The sequence below is a fragment of the Rattus norvegicus genome, chromosome 1, assembly GCF_036323735.1.
Source record: "Rattus norvegicus strain BN/NHsdMcwi chromosome 1, GRCr8, whole genome shotgun sequence".
NCBI classification, from domain to species: domain Eukaryota; kingdom Metazoa; phylum Chordata; class Mammalia; order Rodentia; family Muridae; genus Rattus; species Rattus norvegicus.
This window is the reverse complement of record NC_086019.1, coordinates 208,441,781-208,461,159: the sequence shown is the minus strand read 5'-3', so window position 1 is coordinate 208,461,159 and position 19,379 is coordinate 208,441,781. Positions and strand designations below refer to the sequence as shown.

General features: G+C 50.3%; 1 protein-coding gene across 7 annotated transcripts; it reads right to left on the bottom strand.

Moving 5' to 3' along the window:
* Window positions 1-751: 751 nt before the first annotated feature.
* On the bottom strand, window positions 752-16,726 carry Dhcr7 (7-dehydrocholesterol reductase). 7 transcript variants are annotated; one of them, NM_022389.3, is made up of 9 exons: window positions 16,537-16,726; window positions 13,500-13,627; window positions 10,679-10,891; window positions 9,355-9,577; window positions 8,313-8,403; window positions 7,491-7,704; window positions 5,404-5,608; window positions 3,283-3,414; window positions 752-2,090 (listed from the first exon to the last, which is right to left on the bottom strand). In NM_022389.3, the coding sequence occupies exons 3-9, from the start codon at window positions 10,762-10,764 to the stop codon at window positions 1,626-1,628; spliced, it is 1,416 nt and encodes a 471-aa protein (NP_071784.1). In that variant the 5' UTR covers window positions 10,765-10,891; window positions 13,500-13,627; window positions 16,537-16,726; the 3' UTR covers window positions 752-1,625. The 7 variants fall into 7 exon arrangements, with proteins under 7 accessions (NP_071784.1, XP_038945428.1, XP_006230956.1 ...); XM_039089500.2 differs by having other exon boundaries at window positions 10,679-10,770; window positions 16,537-16,596; XM_006230894.5 differs by lacking the exon at window positions 13,500-13,627 and having other exon boundaries at window positions 10,679-10,770; window positions 10,872-10,891; window positions 16,537-16,594.
* Between the last annotated feature and the right edge of the window lie 2,653 nt (window positions 16,727-19,379).

The window sequence follows — 19,379 nt, the reverse complement described above, 5'->3', positions numbered from 1 at the left end:
GACTCTGTGGCTTTACCCCAGAGAAGAAGAGTGGACTTCACTTGCTGGTGGCAGGACAGGTAGTCCCACAGCTGGCAGAGAGCAGGGAGCAGCAGCCCAGCAGTCATGGAGTACCAGGCAAACCAGAACCATAGCCAATTGGCAAGCACTACTAACATGGGAACCTCCTACCATGTGTTTGAATGTCTTTCTCAGCAATGCAGGAAGACCAGAACACTGACCTTTAGCACACACAAATGAGGGTGCTGAGGCCAAGAGAGGGTCACCTTTTTAAAACTATACCGCCTTCAGAAGGCAGAGCCGGAGTTCACATGTGAACAGCGGAACCTGGTGTCTAAGGTTACATTCACCACACCCAGGCTCCTTAAAAGGACTTTGCGCGCGGGAGAAATAGAGGTGTCCAAGTGTGACCAACAGAGATGCCTGAAACCCTCTGTTCAATGTTCAACCAGCTGTAACTGGAAGCAGATCTTGTGCTCCGGCTGTGGGCACCCTCTCACTGGCAGATGGAATGGACTCCTCACCTCCAACAAGCAAAGGGGACAGAGTTCCCCACTGATAGGGGAGCTATGGGGGTCTATGTACTGTTCACTCCGACGCTCAGTCGGACACAAAGTTTTGACGGTGCCCTAGGCATTGATTCTAATACTTCCTGCGGTTCCATCCCACATCATACAAGACAGCCCTCACTTCCACACCAACCCCCAGCCCTAGTACTGGTCAGGCCCATTGAGGAGACAGCACAATGGGACTCATTTAACAAGGCAGATTTAATACAAAGAACCGCTTGCAAGGCTAACATGAGCCTATCTAGTTTTACAAAATAACCCTGAGTTTTGGGGGGCAGTGTCACTAATGAGAATGGATTCCTTCCCCAACGCTGGTTCTCCTGTTGGGGAAGGTGTGGCTGAGGCCACTAACTGGTGATACATTCTGGGTTGTCAGAGCCAAGTCTGTTCACCTCTGAGCCAAGTCTCAGGGGTAAACAAGAAGCACCTTCCGGAAGAGGGGAGATGGATAAGCTGCTAGCTGGGGTACTTGGGGAGTTCTGGGAACCCCATCTCATATGTCAGACAGACTTTATCAAGTCAGCCAGGGATGTGCAGAGTGGGATATTCCAGTCCGCTGCTTGGCATTCCTCGGGTAAAAACAGTAAAGAACCTAAACAAAGAGCCTTCCTCCTTCAATGGCCCCTGAACCCTCTGCTGATCACACTACAGACAGAAAAAGGGGTCCAGCCCACCATTGCAGGTGGGAGTGAAGGTGACATTGCCAAACTCTTTAGATCCTACATTGTCTCCAGTTTACCAGGATGGCCCAATCCTGGGAGACACCTGGTAAGCCTAAGCTATCTAGACAACATAGATGGTGGGCTTCCAACAGACATGAAAGGGCCAAGGTCCTCTGCCCTCAGGATGCTGAACAGGGAGAACCAGTCATTCTGCTGGGGCATCAGTGTGAACTCAGCTCTAGCTGCCACCAGCCAGACACTGTGGGGCGCCTGGCTCTCCATCCTCCAGAAGAGCAAACCAAGGAGGCCCCTGCAGGGGAAAGCCGGACGCTGGCCCCCATGCACCCAACTCCACACATTCAATGACGCCTCTTTCTGCTTGCCAGGGTGGCCCTCAGAAGATCCCAGGCAGCAGGCGGTAGGGCACAGCGGCTACGTAGCGCTCCCAGTCACGGCCATACTTGTTGGCACAGCGGTGCTCATCACGGAGGCAGCGGTGGGTAAGCAGGATAGTCATATAGATGATGTAGAAGTAGGGGAGGAGGTGGCCGCCGCCACAAGCCAGGCAGTAGGCGAGGCTGCCCATCAGGTCTCCGGTATAGTTGAAGTGGCGGGCCACACCCCAGAAGCCTGAAACCAACAGCTTGCTGCGGTGCTTCAGCCCGTCGGCTGACGTGTAGGAGCACTCGATGGCCTTGGGTTTCTTGCCCCAGATGAGGCAGTGTCCATCTGTCCGGCGGAACAGGTCCTTCTGATGGTTGGTCATTCGGAAGATATAGTAACCCACCAGGCCGAGCAGCAGGACGCCCAAGGCGTTGGGGGTGGAGAGCTGTACAGGGTGGTACACCAAGTACAGGCCCTGTGAGGAGAGAGAGGGTGAGGGAAGAAAGTGAAGGGTGGCCCCGTCACAGAGCAGGGTGGCATCAGTGTGGGCTAAGGAGTGTAGACCCTGCCCCTGCCCCAGACGCGTCACGCCAGCTTCCTTTTCTGTTAAGTAAGATATGACGGACATGAAAGGACACATCTGTCATCCCAGCACTCTGGGATTTTTGCTTTTGCTTCGAGATAGTCTCGTATAGCCTAAGCAGACCTGGAACTTACCATGAAGCTGAGGGGGACTGAACTCTTGACCCTCCTACCTCAACCTCCCCAGAGCTGGGATTACATGTGTGTGCCACCAGGCCCAGCAGCAAGTTTTAAAAAACTACTTCCAGGGCATGTTTGGTTTAATCTGTGGTCTCCTTAACATAGAGGCCACTGTATCCTGAGGCTGAACAAGGCCGGCTAGATAGAAAGACCCATGTAAGTGTGGTTTCTGTCATCAGCGCGCACACTGGCATTACAGATACAATGAGGTGGCCCGTAAGTCTGTGCCCAGTCAGTGCAGAAACCCAAGCACACGAGCTGCTTATGGCTGGGGAGAACCCACAGGGTGAATCTGGGCACTACCACGGTGCCAACACGTCCAAGTGGGTGGAAATAAAGACATATGGCTCAGCCCAAGTCACTGCTGGCCACCCTAATGGCTCTATCCTGCCTTAGCTGATTTGGGGGCATGGGTACTTGACCACATGATTAGGGACACACTCACACTGGTGCCATCCCAGGTCCTCCCAGACCAACTATAGGTAGCTATAGAAATCAGCCTAAGATGGTGTGAAAACCATTCCAAACCATCTGCTGTTCAATTTCAGTCCTCAGCAGCCCTCCAAGCCTTTTGTGGGAGTGACTTGGTCCAGCCGTGGCCATGTGTGCATTAGGAAAGACAAGGGTGAGCTACAGTGTGTAAGCCAGGCGTGTTAGATGCACGGTCCACTTTTGGGACTTTCAGTGTAGGATGGGTGGAGTGTGAACCAGATCCCATACTGGGTCAAAGATCTCTGTGATTGATGCAAATAGCTTTCCCCTCTTTGGAGAAGACACCGGCCCAGTGAACCCCAAGGACTAACACCTTGGCAAGCTCAGCATGTGTATCTGCTCAAGGTCAGTCTGGAGCTCCTGAAGACCACACAGCTGGTAACACCGTGTCCCATCCCCTTGCTCCCCCTCACCTGCAGTGTGTAGAGGTAGGGCAGCCACACGCAATCTCCCCAGCCCAGGTACCATCCAAAGTGGTCATGGCAGATGTCAATGGTCTTCAGGTACCAGGTTTCGTTCCAGAAGAAGTCTAACACATAGATGGCCTGCAAGACAGAGACAACACTGCTACCATCACAGCCCCACGTGGGGGTGAGGTGGGGGTCGGGCAGTAGGGTTGTTGCTAAGTAACTTGATTAAGATACTGTGGGGCTGGGAACATTAGAGGGGTGGAGGGGCCACTGTCATCAGCAGGAAGGGTTCCCAGCTATAGCTCCCAAAGTTGACATGAGATGTGGAGCTCAGAGCAGAGGGGGCTCAGGAAGGAGGAGCTCAGGGACTGTCCCTGGGAACTACCACTGCGTACCACAGTAGACACCAACGTAGACTTCCACACAGTGACCATCCCGGCGTTGGTCCCTGCCAACCACCCATCAGAACCATGACACACAAGGTGTCCGAGGAGACTGTGTTCATTCACCACAGAGACGGACACAAGCAAAGACCTTGCTTGTCACTTCCCACCTCAAGGGAGTCTGCATGAAGCCATAAGCTGTGACTACGACTGGGACACAGAGAGCCTTCCAGAGACTCCAGATTCATCACTTGGATGCGAAGTATGTTAGTCACAGTTACAAAACTGTCAATGCTCGCCCTGCCTGAGGCAGTCCTTTATAAAGGAGAAGTGGTACATTACACAGGCATGCTGGGATTTGTCTATAACATGTACACACAGTTCTAGTTTCCTGAGTCTTAGCTGTGCCAGGAAGGAGCCCAGATCCCAGTGCTCTGTAGGTCTCTTCTCTGTCCATCTCTATGCCCCAGAGCAGCAGGAATTTTATGGAGGATGACAGAGAAGATCCCTCCCAAAACCCACAGTCCTGGCCATATCACCAGCTCAAGTCCGCATGGACCAGAGCTGGTGAGAGGCAGAGATTTACCCCATCCAGTCGTGCATCTTCAGTCTGTCCCACCCAGTACACAGTCAATTAGCCTGAGCTGTGCCTGTGGCCTCCTATCTGCAGTCACTCTCCCCTGGCACCCCACATCCCTGCTGGACACATCAGACCTAGGCCACACCCCAGCACCACTGGGCATTTTTTTCCACCCACATTATTTTTTTCTTTGTTTCCCCCCCCCCTTTTTTTTTCTTCAGAGCTGGGGGCTGAACTTAGGCCTTGTGCTTCCTAGGCAAGCGCTCTACCACTGAGCTAAATCCCCAACCCCCTTTGTTTCCCCCTTTCTTTTCTTTTACAGATGTGTGTACATGACATGTGTGTGGGCACATATCTGTGGGTGTGTATACAAATGTCTGCACATAGAAGCCACAGATTGAAGTCTTCCCCTTTATTCATTGAGGCAAGGTATTTCTGTCAAACCCAGAGCTTATTGATATGGTTAAGTCTTGCTGGTCAGCTTGCTCCGGGAATTCTGCGACTCTGCCTTTTGAGGCTGGGGCTACACAGGTTCTGGGGATCCAAACTTTTGACTTCATGCTCTCAGGGCAAGCCCTTTAGCCACAGAGCCCCTTCCCTAGTCTATTGTTGTTCTTAAAATAGTTTCACCCTGTAGTCCAGGCTACTCTCAAACTCAATATGTAGCCCCCAGCCAGTCTTGAACTCATGACAACCCTGCCGAAGCCTCCTGAGTGATAACTGCCTTTAACCAAAGGATGGAAACCTCCAAGAGGGTCCCCATGTTGGTTCCACCTGGCCATGAGCTTCCTAGTTCTGGCTGCTGAGGATAGCGGACCTTCCTCAGGGCCTCAACCTCTCCCACTATGAGGACTACACAGGCCACTCCTCAAGCCCAGAGCATGCCTGCCATCTCTCTTCTATAGCTGGTGAACAAAAAGCCCATGTACTCTCAGATCCCACCTGAGGGCAGCACCTAAGGGAGTCGTCCTTGGACCAGGCCGGGCTGCATGGTGTCCCTGTGGTGGCTGGCACAATGGCATCTATGTAATGGTAGACTTTCAGCATGTACCCCCTGTGACCTGAAGGGCCAGCTCTGAACAGGACCACATGCTGGGAACTCTCCCAGAGTCCAGCAGATGTGGTGCCCCACCCTCCCTGGCTGCAAACACACCACGTTACCTGTAAGACATTGACCAAAATCATGGAGTTGGTCACATGGCCATAAAGCTCCTGCTGCTTGGCAGCAAAGGACAGGTTGATAAGAGTCCAGGCCACAATCCCCGGGCGCCCATTGAAGAACAGCTTGAAGTCAAACCACTTTCCGATGCGGGGGTTGAACTCAATCCCCATCATGTAGTTGTAGAAGAAATTGCCTGTGAATTTGCTTAAAAACATAAGACAGGAGACACATTACAATTTTGTTTTGGGTTTATGTGTATGAGTGCTTTATCTGCATGCTTGTCTGTGCACCATGTGGGTCCAGAGCCCTCAGAGGCCACAAGAGAGCACTGGATCCCATGGATCTGGAGTTACAGACAGTTGTGAGCTGCCATGTGAGTGCTAGGTACTGAACCCAGGTCCTCTGCAAGAGCAGCCAGTGTTCTTAACCAATGAGCCAAGTCCATCCCCTGCTCTCCAAAGACACACTTCATCAACAAGCATGTCTTGCTGCACACAGCTCATCCAGCCTCGTGGACACCAATGTTCAGGGGCTGGCAGTTCAAAGAGGTAGCCCTGATGCAGCTGAGATCCTAAAGTGTCCGTGCAGGGGAGAGCATGGCAGCCCCGCCCTCAGACCCATACCTGCATTCACCGTCACTCAGAATACACTGTGTTCATGCTCAGCAGAGACCCAGAACACAGGGGCACTTGGATTACATGGCATATGCCCTGTGCTCACAGCCTAAGCCCCATGTTTCTCTTCTCCCTGTTCCACAAGTTCAATGACCAAGTTTGTGGTCTTGGTCACCTGCCTCACAGCGAACCCTTCATCAGAGTCTAGGGGAAAGAATCGGCTGATAAGTGGGGTGAAGACCCTTCGTAGGTACAGTCTACTGCTAGCTGGGACAGCAGGGTCTCATGTCTCATTCCCACAGTCAGGCTAAAGAACCAAACATTACATCTACAAAAGCAGCAACGGCTCTGGGAGCCGTAAAAGGCAGTAGGGCAGTAAACTGCAGAGCAGGACAACACAAGCCATCCAACGTTCTCATCTGAGGCTCACTGCCCAAAGCCAAAGCCAGCAGTTAAGGGAGAGATGTTCTGCTTTCACCTGCATCCCCAGACAAAATTAAGAACTCCAGAAGAAGTCACCAACTATCTGTTTGTGGGTGAGTGGATGGGAGAATGGGTGGATAAATGGGTGGGTGGATGGATAGATGGACAGACGGATGGATGGATGGATGGACAGACGGATGGATGGATGGATGAGTGGGTGGCTAGATGGGTATACAGGCAGGTAGGCAGATGGATAAGTAGGTGGATGGGCGTATGGTGGGTGTATGGATGAACAAATGCATGGGTTGTAAACAGGCTGATAGAGAGACAGATGTATGGGTGGGTATGTGGAAATCGAATAGATGATTAGATGGTAGACGGTGAGTGGCTGTGTGGGTGGAGAGTTGGTTGAGTAGACAGATGTGAGGAAAATGGGTGTGGGGACAGAAGGATGAATAGATGATGGGTAGATGAGTGAGCAGATAGGTAGATGGACAGATAAGTGGGTGGGCAGATGGGTGAGTAAGCAAATAAGTAGGTGGGTGGATGGGTGGATGGAGGAGTAGATGGGTAGATGGAATGGACTGGACAGTTGCTCTCCAACGCAAAGTTTCCATGGAAACGCAGTGAGCAAGCAGGGACTCTCCTAGGCAGCAGCCATGGTAAAGCCACTGAGATAACAAGAGTCTTTCTTTTTTTTTTTCTTTTTTCTTTTTTTCGGAGCTGGGGACCGAACCCAGGGCCTTGCGCTCGCTAGGCAAGCGTTCTACCGCTGAGCTAAATCCCCAACCCCAACAAGAGTCTTTCTAAGGCTCTTTCATAAGAAATAATCCAAAGAAAGAGGCAATGATCTCCTCCTCAGCCAGAAGTTGTCCTTCCAGTTTAACTGCCCCCATGGCAGCCTTGGCTACTGCTAGCAGTTCTTAAAGCAAGAAAACCAGGTACCCAAAAGGCTGATCCCAGATCTCACTTCTCAACTTTCCTTGCCAGGCCCTGGGTAGAAGTATCCACCATCCATCCTAGGCTTGCCCAGACACTAAGGAACTTACCAGTCTTCGGCGCTGGTGGGGAACAGGTACCCCTTGATCATTGCAAAGGTGGACACAGCGTAGCCCAGGATGTTGGCACACCATAGCAACGGGATCCAGTTGTCAAAGATGATGGTGGGGGAGAACCAGGATAGGAGGTAAGCGTTCACAAACCAGAGGAAGTGGGTAATGAGCCAGGCTTGCAGCCCATTCACCTCATACTTATTTACAATCCCTGCAGAGAGACAACCAGACAGAGTACTCTCATTGGACCTGGCCGAGTGCCTGCCTTATACCTATCTGCCCCTTGCCCTCTGCTGCTGTAGACCTCTTAGGAAGAGAGGTATCTTATCTTCTGTTGAATACCCAGGCTTAAAGGCTAGAAGCACCCTTCATACGGTGAGGCTGTGGCTGCTCTGTGTTGCTTCTCGCCCTCGTCATCCAGCCCAACTTGAGGATAGGACTATAAGGTGTGAGCAAGGTCAATCGGGTGGCAGGTAAGACAAGTCATCCCTATGTTCTCCCAGGCTCCCCTTGTGTCTGCTGCAGTGCCTCTCTGAGAGCGCTCTGCTGGAGACACTGGTGGGATTCCAAACCCAGGCCATTAGCAGTGTGAAACCGGGGTCCTCCCACCACCGTGAGGCAACAGGACTACACTCCTGAGTGAGGAAGGTGCTGTGTCTACCATAGCATGGATGTTCCTCCAGAACCTTTGAGGCCAGGTGGACAGTGTCCAAACTAAATTGGTTCTTATCTGGGATACAGCGTGGAAAAGCCACTCCAGGAGCCACAGACACAGACTGGCCAGGGCAAGACACCTACCAACTCAGAGGCAAAGGTTACCTGCTGGAGTTATGGCACCTTCTTGGACGCCTCCCACATAACCTGGCAGAAATCTGTGGCAGAAGTCAGGAAGCCAGGAGTAAAGCAGCACCTGAAACAGAATTTTAGGTAGAAAGATTGGCAGCCTGCAGGGTATAGCTGTGTGATCTGACCTGGCCTTGTTTTACTGGACAGAGATGAGCACAGCTATTGCGACTTTAGAGCTCAGCGCTCTAGGAGCTAGGCAGGCTTCCCAGGACACATGGGCCCTCCCAACCCCATTTTAAAGCCTTTTAAAAACCCTCAGATAGGTGCAGGAGAGATGGCTCAGCAGTTAAGAGCACTGGCTCCTCTTCCAGAGGTCTCAGGTTCAATTCCCAGCACCCACAGAGTAGCTCACCACTGTCTGTAACTCCAGCTGCAGGAGTTCTAACACTTTTACACAGACATACATACAGGCAAAACACCAATGCACATAAAATTAAAATCAATAATTTCTAAAAAGCCTGTTTTTAAAAAACATAAAATTATAAGAAAAGCATTGAGTGTGATCCACATTCCATGAAGCCCACCCTTTCGACATCACAGCTCAGAGTCATTGTAATAGGCTCCCAAGACCAGGCAATCATCACAATCTGATTCTAGGACACTTGTGATGGTTTGTATATGCTCGGCCTAGGGAATGGCACCATTAGAAGGTGTGGTCTTCTTGGAGTAGGTGTGGTCTTGTTGGAGTAGGTGTGTCATTGTGGGGGTCTCCTTTAAGACCCTCACCGTAGCTGCCTGGAAGCCAGTACTCTGCTAATAGCCTTCAGATGAAGATGTAGAACTCTCAGCTCCTCCTGCACCATGACTGCCTGGATGTTGCCATGTTCCTGCCTTGATGAAGATGAACTGAACCTCTGAACCTATAAGCCAGCCCCAATTAAATATTGTCCTTATAAGAGTTGCCTTGGTCATGGTGTCTGTTCACAGCAGTAGAACCCTAACTAAGACAACACTACCAAAGCAGCAGATCCCCTACTCCATCCATGGTACCCCAGCCCCAAGGCAGTGGACTGACCTGGAAGCTGACCCACAAGGCATACAGTTGGGCAGCCTTAGCTGTCACAGGCGGTGTCTTGGCCCAGATGTCTGCCAGACTCGCACGGCCTGTAGCTACGTCCAATATGGGGGCAGTCAGCGAGCAGCTGTACTGGTCACATGCCATGATGAAGTAGTACACAATGAACGGTGCGAAGAGCAGCAGGAAAATGACGCTGACCAGGGAGAACCAGTCCACTTCCCTGAGAGGACAGAGGGAGGTTACCATGAGGGCTCTTGTTCTTAAGCCCCATGAGGGACTCAGAGACCCCCTTCTGATCTTTGGACGGAAATGTCCCATCCCTTGGGCCCCATGGAGGACTCTGTGATTCCCTTTTGTGCATCAAACCCCATGGCAGGATGCCTAAGACACTCTTCCATCTCTCTGAGACTCTCTTCTGTCCCTTGAGTCCTACAAGGATCTCTGACATGCTCTTCAATACCGTTGGGCCACATGGGGTCACCAAGGTGTCCTCAGTCTCTCCTTCCCACCAGTTAGAACCTGGTAGGAAAGGGTATCAATTCAGAAACCCCTGCAGCCAAGGCAGGTCACTCATGCTGCTTCTGTGGCAACACCAGAAAGTGTCCTATCTGTGACCACCAACAAAAAGCCCAGAAACCAGTACATGAGTGCAGAGGGTTCTTCCTGACCCTTAGGGCCAGTGGCTTCCCCAGCCCCATCCACTTAATACACTTCATGTGTTAAGGACACAACACACAAAGTTCTCACATTGCTCAATGGCAGAGAGAGCACCATGATATCAACCCAGCTTTCTTGGGTTGGCGGCAGGACTCAAGATGACCCTTAGGCCATCTGAAAGACCTGGATCCCTGGTAGGGTAAGAGAGAGGAAAGTCCCACACCTGCCCTCAGGTAGTAAGCTGCAATAAAAACATAGGCAATGTTGCAAATAGGTTACCTTCATATAATGAATGTGGGGTTCTTAGAATCCTCTCCCTAAGATATCTCAGGATATATATACACATACAAATCTCAGAGAGAGAGAGAGAGAAAGAAAGAGAGAGAGAGAGAGAGAGAGAGAGAGAGAGAGAGTGTAAAAGTGTGCTCGAGTGTGCACACCTGTCAGAAATGAGATCATTTCCATCCACGAGCACTTCAGACAAGGTTTCAAAATGGTTTCTAGGCCTTCTTTCCAACTCTCTATCTTGTGGTATGGGAAAAAGCTTACCTTTCATTTGTCTTTATAAAATAATACATTTTCTCTAGGTCCATAATATCCCTGAGGCTAAAACCCTTGAGAGTCGACTTCACCCTCTTGCCATGAAAACAGGCAAGCCCCTTACCAGGCACGGCCCCATTGTCCTTGAGATTCAGCCTTGACGTTGTGATTCTTGGCTTTGGAAGCGTTGTGCTGGGACTTTGAAGCCATCAGGATCTGAGGGAAGGAGGAGAGGCTCAGATCCTTCCAGAAAGATAGACCCCCACCAGGGCTCAAGTGCTGAGTAGAGCAGGCAACCTTGGTAGCTTTCTCAGTACCTGATCGCCCACCGCAGGTTCTGGGAGAAGAAAAGAGGGTGCTGAAGCACTTGCTGAGCCTGCACTCCCTCACACCCAACCTTCCCACCTCACTCACTGATACCTTTCCCAGCTGGGGCAAACGCAGGGACTAGCTTTGCCTGCCACATCCCTGCTCCTCCAGACCCCAGGATCTTCACCACCTCTGACTATGGCTTTCAGCCTTCCTGGTAGTACTCATACTATCTATCTCCCTCCAGTAGAAGGCAGCTTTCTAGTCATCCCTCCCCCTCCAAGGCCTTGGGGAGAAGGGGGACATATGACATAGATAAAGTCTCCAGGTGCCTCCCTACCCTAATAGTTCCCCTCCCCCTCTAAAACAAGTCTAGCTTGTAAAATTTTAAAACATCAAGGATTTAAAATGATATCTTAAAAGCCCTCAGAGGGCCAGTGGAGAAGGCTCAGTAAAGTATACGCGATGCAAGCGTGAGGACCTGAAGTCAATCCCCAGCACCCATATTAAAAAAGAACAGCCAGGTGCAGCAGCATGGGCCTTGCAATCCCAGTTCTAGAAAGGAAAGAGCAGCTTGAGGTTCACTGGCAGGCAGGCTAGCCAAACCAGGCAGCCGAGTGATCAGCAACACATGCCACATCAAAAACTAAGGTAGATGGCTCAGAGGTTAAGAGCACTGACTGCTCTTCCAGAGGTCCTGAGTTCAAGTCCCAGCAACCACATGGTGGCTCACAACCATCTGTAATGGGGTCTGATGTCCTCTTCTGGTGTGCCTGAGGACAGCGACAGTGTACTCATATAAATATGATAATAATTAATCTTTTTAAAAATTAAAAAAAAGCTAAGGAAGAGAGAGCAAGTAAGGAGGACACCCAAATGTTTACACACACACACACACACACACACACACACACACACACACACACACAAGCGCGCCAGTGAAATGGTGCCATAGCAGGGCTGGCAGAATGGCTCAGCAGGTTAGGATGCCTGACACCAAATCTGACGACCTGAGTCTGATCCTCAGGACAGCACAGCAGAGGAAAACTAACTTTCTTCTGACTTCCATTCACACATGCTGTGGCACATGCTTACCCACCCACATAGGCATGCATGCCCGCCCGCACGCCACATACAAAGAACACACAAAAGATGAAAAGGGGGCATGGGAGAGACCTGCCTCTAAGAAGTCTTTGTTCTCCAGCAATCCTGGCCTCAGACCTTGTGCTGCCTGGATATATCAACCTGCTTAGGACAGCCCCACCCCTGACTCCCCCATCCTCACCCCACCCCTGACTCCCCAACCCCACACCCCCTGGAAACTATCGAATTGCTCCTTGCCCAGCAGGTGCATGGCCCCATTCACAGTCCCACACAACTACTAAGGCTCCCCTAGTGCCTACACTAATCACAGTGAACCCAGGGCCACGTGCCCACACGCCTTCCAGAGTCTCAACAGAGGGGACTGGCATTCTTCTAGCCCTGACTCACAGATAAGCCCCAAGGATATAGAGCTTGGCACCAACATTACTTTCTGATAATCTACCGTGCTAGAGAATTATGCAAGGCAGTGAGGAAGAGAACCTCAGACCTAAACACTGGAGATACTGAAGAACGATGCCCAGAGTTCAGGACACTTTCTGAATTTCATTTTATTAATTAATTTATTTATTTATTCATTTTGAGTCAGGGACTTATTCTACCATCTAGACTGGTCTGGAACTCACAGCAATCCTCCTGTCTCACCCTCCCAATGGCTGAGATAACAGGTGTGATCCACCCCACCTAGCAATAACTTGCATGTCTACCATAAAACAATAAGACAAAGACTGGCGAGATGGCTCAGTAGGCAAAAGTGTCTGTTGCTGAGGCAGACAACCTGAATTCAAACCCGCGTGGCGGAGGAAGAGAAGCAACTCTATGGGTTGCCTTCAGACCTCTATGCCCTGTGGCATGCTCGCCCTCCAGAAACAGTAATGAAAACGTGATTAGAAGTTGGTAGAGTTGGCAGAGCCCAGCATGCACAGAGGCGGAGTAATCAGTCCTGCAATCCCATCACTTGGAGGCAGGAGGATCAGGAGTTCAAGGCCATCCAAAACTACACAGAAAGTTCAAGGCCAGCTTGGTCTATAGGAGACTGGAAAAATACAAAAGTAACTATTTTAAATTTATGTGGAGGTCATGTACCTGGTCATACCTCTGTCACAGGCACCAGATTCTATGAAAAGATATGAATGTGTGGTGGCTGGGTAGAGGGGATCCCCTTCTAGTCCTGAGTCTCACTGAACAGCTGACATGTGACTGGTGAACTGTTTCCTTCTTTTGGGGGTTGCTTTTTAAAAATTTTTTGTTTTGTTTTGTGTTATCTTATGTGCATGGGGACTTTATCTACATGTATGTCTGTGTACCACTCATGGAGGGCAGAAGAAAATGTCAGATCCTCTGGAACTGAAGAGAGTTACAGATAGTTGTGAGCCACCATGTAGGTGCCGGGCAAACCCAGACCCTTTGGGAGAGCAGCCAGTGTTTTCTGTCACCCAGCTACCGCTCCAGCCTATTTTTCGGTATTTAAAACAGTGCCTCGCTTCCATTGCCCCGCTTCCATTGCTCATTGGCGCTGCAAGCAACACACTCACCTTTGACCTCTGGGCCACAGGTTTCACAATAGAATGATGTTGTCTTTCTCAAAAGTGGCTCTCAAAATGTCCAGGTTCAGAAGTCCCCCAAGGTCTGATCAATCCTTGCCCATATGCTGAGTAACACTCTGCCACAGTGGCCACAAAAACACCAACGTCACTCAGGGGACTGAAATGTCAAGGTCATTACTGACATCAAGTAAGGGGCAGACTCGGGGCTGGGGGTACACATTCGACAGAGACCATCTAAGGGTGACTGAGCCGTGCCAGCAGAAGCCTGACGGGATGTGCTGGGGTAGTGAATGGAAGTTTCTGGAGGTTCAGGAGTAGTAGAGCCAGAACAGGTAGGCCTGACAGAGGGTAACAGATTTTCCTGGGATGCTGACAGCTGCACATATAAAACCATTCTGGCACTCCTGGTGCCATCACCCACCCTGGAGCTGGCACATTTCCACGGAACATTCTAGAAGCCACTGAGATGCCAAGAACACAGAGTAGCTCGGAAAACGACCTAGATTGGCAACCAATTTCCATGGGAATGCAAGAGAATCGGGGACCTACTGAATGCCCCATGGCACATAAGTCTGTGTCCCCAAGGATTCGTCCTTCATAAAGGACAGATGAGAAAGATCCATTGGTGCCTCATATGCTAAATGAAACCAATGGGCCAGGCACGGTGGTACCCTCATCTTTAATCCCAGCACCTGAGAGGCTGAGACAGATAGATCTTTGTGAATTTGAGGCCCGACTGGTCTACACAGTGAGTTCCAGGTCAGCAGAGCAAAACAGTGAGGCCCTGTCTTACGAAAAGGAAGGAAAAGTAAAGGAAAAGGAAACAACATGACTCAGGTCTAGAAAGCTGAAGGCTTTGTTCACCTGACCAGACAAAGCCAAAGGCAAGAGATAGGTCGAGGGATATACTATCCCACCATCGGCAACATGGCCACACAGCAACTGGAAAAATGTCCACACCCAAGGAGGTGGGATGATTTCAGTGACAATTCACGGAAAGCAAAAAGTGTTTACCATGAACCTGATGGCTGTAGACCCCAGGGGAGGTGTCGTGTGGGGCACCAAAGCCTGAGATGCAAACATCCTGTAACGGAGGCTGCTACAGCCAGAGTGGTTGGTTCTAAAAGCAGAACACCTGTGGCCTTGAGGGGTGACAGCCAGCACAGAGGAAGGCAACAGGCTCTTCCTTCCACATGGGCACGTGGTCTTGAACTTGCTTTGTAGCCAAGAACTACTTTTAATTTCTAACCCTTCTGGCTTCATCTCCTACGTATGTACCCCTAGGGGTTGTATGTATGTGTCAAGTTTTTAATACGATTTATTTATTTTTATTTATCCATCCTACAGAAGGGAGCACGTGTGGAGGTCAGGAGACAGCTACGAAATCAGCAGAAAGCACAAAGCCGGGGCATGCAAACCTAAACAAGTCTTTCAGCATCTCTCATGGTTTCTATATAGGTCAGCAATTTGGGGAGGTGTTTCATGGGAGTAGACTCTCCTCCTGCAGACCCATGTGGGCTGGCTTGACCTGGCTTATTGGTGGCCTTGAGGCGGTGAGAAACACAGACAGGCAGTGCTGGGGAAAGATGAGCCTTTCACATCTCTCCTTGGAAGGGGTATGAGACATCACCAGACCCTTGTGGCCACAGCACAGTCATTCCACACACCCTGAAGGGGCAACAAAAAGGTATGTCTACAAGGAGCTGCTGCCGGGCTTCCACTGGATGACACAGCCTGTTGCCAGAGCTACAATCCATTCAGCATTTGCCAAGTGCCAGGTGCCCAGCCCACTGGAAGAATTAATAATGTTCACAGATGAGACGCTGGGAAAAAAAGAAGTCAGGGCAATTCGGTGACTGCTCACACAGCCTAAGAGACAAGGCTGTGCCTGGTACTCTACTTTGGCACACTGGGAGGCTATGAAATAATAACATGGCTAACTCTGCATATCAGATTCCAGGGATCTTCCATACAGAAAAGCATCTATGTTGATGGAATATTCCAGAAGCAGTAGGGTGTCCAATCTGGAAATCTGTTAGCCTCGGGTTGGATGTCAAGATGAAAAGGTAGGAAATCCCAGAAATGGGTGCATGGCGAGAAGCACGTCCCCCTATGTGTACCGATGGGAATTTATCCTGGGAAATACTTGGGGCCGTGGCAGCTGGCAGACAAAAGAACCTCCTGCAATGCTCTGTATAGACATGTAAACTTACGTCACACCCACCGAAAATCACCAAAGAAATCAGAAGCTCTGGCACCCAGGGCTAGAAAGAACCGTTTCAAAAAGATTCTATCAGAAGTAGCTCAAAAATTAAAGATGTTCTGCCGTTTGGAATTCTTCCTCTGAACACCATCCTGATCTTTAGGGGGACAGGGGACTCTCCACAAACTGGGGAGGTCAGGTATGCCTAGAGCTTCCCATGATCCTCATGCCAGTGGGCAATCCATCTATCTCCTGAGAGAATAAATCGAATCACTCAAATCCAGTGAAGAGATTCTCCTGGCTGTATATGCCAAGGGGTGAGTTTATACTTGCCCCTCTATACCTGAGCATTCAAAGGTCTCTCAGGGAGCTGGACCCTCATCCCACAGCAGATGGCTGCTCTCCTGGCCACAGGCCCCAGCTAAGCAAAGTCCACCTCCACACCTGATCACAGGTGCACCTGGACCATCTGGGCAAAGCATCTCCCCTCCTACCCGGCATTCAGACCCCCTCCCTCAGCATACATCTCCCCAAACCAGAGCACACAACCCTCGCTCCGGTGCACACGCCTCTAAATCTGCACATCTGTTCGCCAATCTACCTAAAACCTGTGCAAACGCGCATACCCTCATTTACATACATATCTCCTCCCACCCCCGCCCAATCTCACAAACTGCCTCCTTCCTGAATACTCATTCTCTTTTTTTGTACATATGGCCCACGCTTCTGCACTCTCGACGATCCCCTCCCCCCCACCTCCCACGTCTGTGCGCACAGTCCTTCTCCTGTACTATAGCCCGGTCCGTGCACACAAAACCTCACCTGCGTGCGGGATCCGGGCGGTTGATTCACGAGCTCCAGCAGCGCCCTAAGTGTCTGCCTGAAGCACCGCCCCCAGGTGACGTGAGGTCACAGACTACCAATCCGAAGTGGATTTCGTGAGCCGCGCCCTGTGATTGGTGAAGGCAGTGAGCTGACTCGGAGCCCACCGGGCCCTCCAGTCGGCGGCGGCAGTCTTGAGATTGACAGCAGGGCCAGCCCCGCCCCGCCCACGCCCCTGGGGACTTGGGTCCGATTCTGCTTTGGGGGAAGAAGGATACAATTGTGGATTCTGCCACGCAAGCTCCGATCCTGCTCCTCCCGTGCCTCAGTTTACCCTGCTGCAGAACTCCTTCCTGAAGGAGAGCATCTCCTGCACGGGACAACAGATACTGCCGAGACCGCGAGGCAGGACCAGACCAGTCCCGCAAGGAAGAGGCCTCTAGCAGACTGTGAATGTGGCCCTAGTATGACAGCCAAACGGGTCCTCTGGTGGGCAGGACTCAGTCACACCTTCGTGCCCCAAAGGGTATTTGGGGAAAGCCCAGCCCGCATTCCTGTCAGCTGAGCCTTAACAAAGCAGCTTTGGATAGTTTCATTCTCAACTCTTTCCTCCGCGCCACCTGACATTCGTTAGTTACAGTCGCTAGTCGCCCTCTCCTGGCGAGAGTCTCCTCTGCAACCACAATGAAACAAACTGGTAATGGATGTGACTTCAGCACTGTTAGCTACTGTCCACGTGCTGGTGCATCAGCTGCCCAACAATGTCCTTTATTGCTCTTTTTCTCCAAACCCCGGGATCCAGTCAGGGTACACATTTGACTAGAGTAATAGGTTATACAGAATATACGGTCGGGACTGGAGAGATGGCTCAGCAGCTAAGAGTATTGGCTGCTCTTCAGGTGACCAGGGTTCAAGCCCCAGCACCCACATGGTTACTCAGCCATCGGTATTTCCATTCCCAAGGCATCCAGCGCTCTCAACATGCATGCATGCATGCATGCATACATACATACATACATACATACATACATACATACATCATACATACATAATGCATGGTTACTCCCTGGAACTGGAGTTATGAACTGGCACATGGTTACTAGGAATTGAGCCTGGATCTTCTTCAAGGTAAGTCAGTAAGTACTCTTAATCCCTGAGCCGTTTCTTCTGTCCCTGTCTTGCTCTTGATTAATAAGTAAATGAAGGTAGTGTTATTTTGAGACTGGTAAATACAATGTTTCCAAACAACCTTTGGCCCTGGTGACTTAGCATTCTTTGAGGACACTTGGGACATGGCCTACTTCTTGGTAGGAACAGTTGGCTTGATTTCAGCATTCCTCCAAACGTATTAAACGTATTAGCTGATGGTCTTTTATCAAAAATTCAGCTCTTTTAACTTTTCAAAAATTTTAAAAATTTCTGCCGGGCAATGGTGGGTGGCACATGCCTTCAATCCCAGCAATCAGGAGGCAAAGAGAGGCAGACCTCTATGAGTTCGAGGCCAGCCTGATCTACAGAGCAAGTTACAGGACAGACAAAGCTACACAGAGAAACTCTGTCTTGACAAACAAGAAAAAAAAAACAAACATTTGTTACTATGGTGCAGTGCTTCTCAACCTTCCTCATGCTGTGACCCTTCAATTACAGTTCCTCATACTGTGGTGACCCCCAACCATAAAACGATCTTGCTGCTACTGAAGAACTGTAATTTCGATACTGTTATGAATGGCAATGTCAATATCTGATATGCAAAATATCTGAAATGCATCCTCAAAGGGGTTGCAGCCCAGAGGTTGAGAACCACTGCTATACAGTGTGTCTTCATTGTGTGTATGGGGGGGCGGGGTTTGGGCAGGTGGACAGGTGCACACGCTGTGAGCCATGCGTGGATGTCAGAGAACAACTTTGTGTAGTTGGTTTTCTCTCTCTGTCTTTAAGTTTCAGGGATTGAACCCAGGCAGCCAGGTTTACACTGAAAGCACTTTACCTACTGCACCATCTTGCCAGTCCCAAACCACTGACTTACTTTTATCAGGATAGACAAGTGGTTGGTTTTTTTCCTTACTGACCCTGTGTTCTAGGGTCCCATCTATGAGCAGTGTAGTCCTTTGGAATTGTGTGTGGGGAGGGAGGCGTGTAGGGGGAGGTGTTTGTAGATGTGTGTGTGTGTGTGTGTGTGTGTGTGTGTGTGTGTGTGTGTGTGTGTGTGATGGATGTGGATGTGTGTGGGGGGTATGACTTTTATGCCTGTGCGTGCTTATTTGTGGAGACCAGAGGCCTGTACAGGTGTCTTTCTCTCTTTCTCTCCATCCTGTCCTTTGAGATAGGGTCGCTCGCTGAAACTGGAGCTCACCCATTGGCTAGACTAACTGGCCATGTGCCTTCTTTCTTTCTTTCTTTCTTTCTTTCTTTCTTTTTTTTTTTTTTTTTGAGTAATATGTCTTAGCCTTCTTTGAGAGCAGTACCAAACTAGGTCCTCATTGTCTGCTGTACAATGTACCAATCATTGAAAGGTGTTTTGCAACGTAGCTGGGGGTGGACATGGACAACTGAATCTTCAATCCACCCCTGGAGGGTAGGATTTAGAGATATTTATGGAGTAGGGCACAGGACAATGAGTGGCATGGGGAACGGCGTAGGTGAAGTGGCTTGTGGTCTGTATGTGCATTAATAAAGCACGGTTTTATAAAGGCATGTGTTCAGAACGGCTGTTAGCTCGAGCTGACGTTGGAGTTTTCAGGGTCCTAATAGCAAAAGGTCACCCACGGATGGCCCAGATGGGCCAGTCAGGAGGTGGAGTGAGTGTGTGTGTGTGTGTGTGTGTGTGTGTGTGTGTGTGTGTG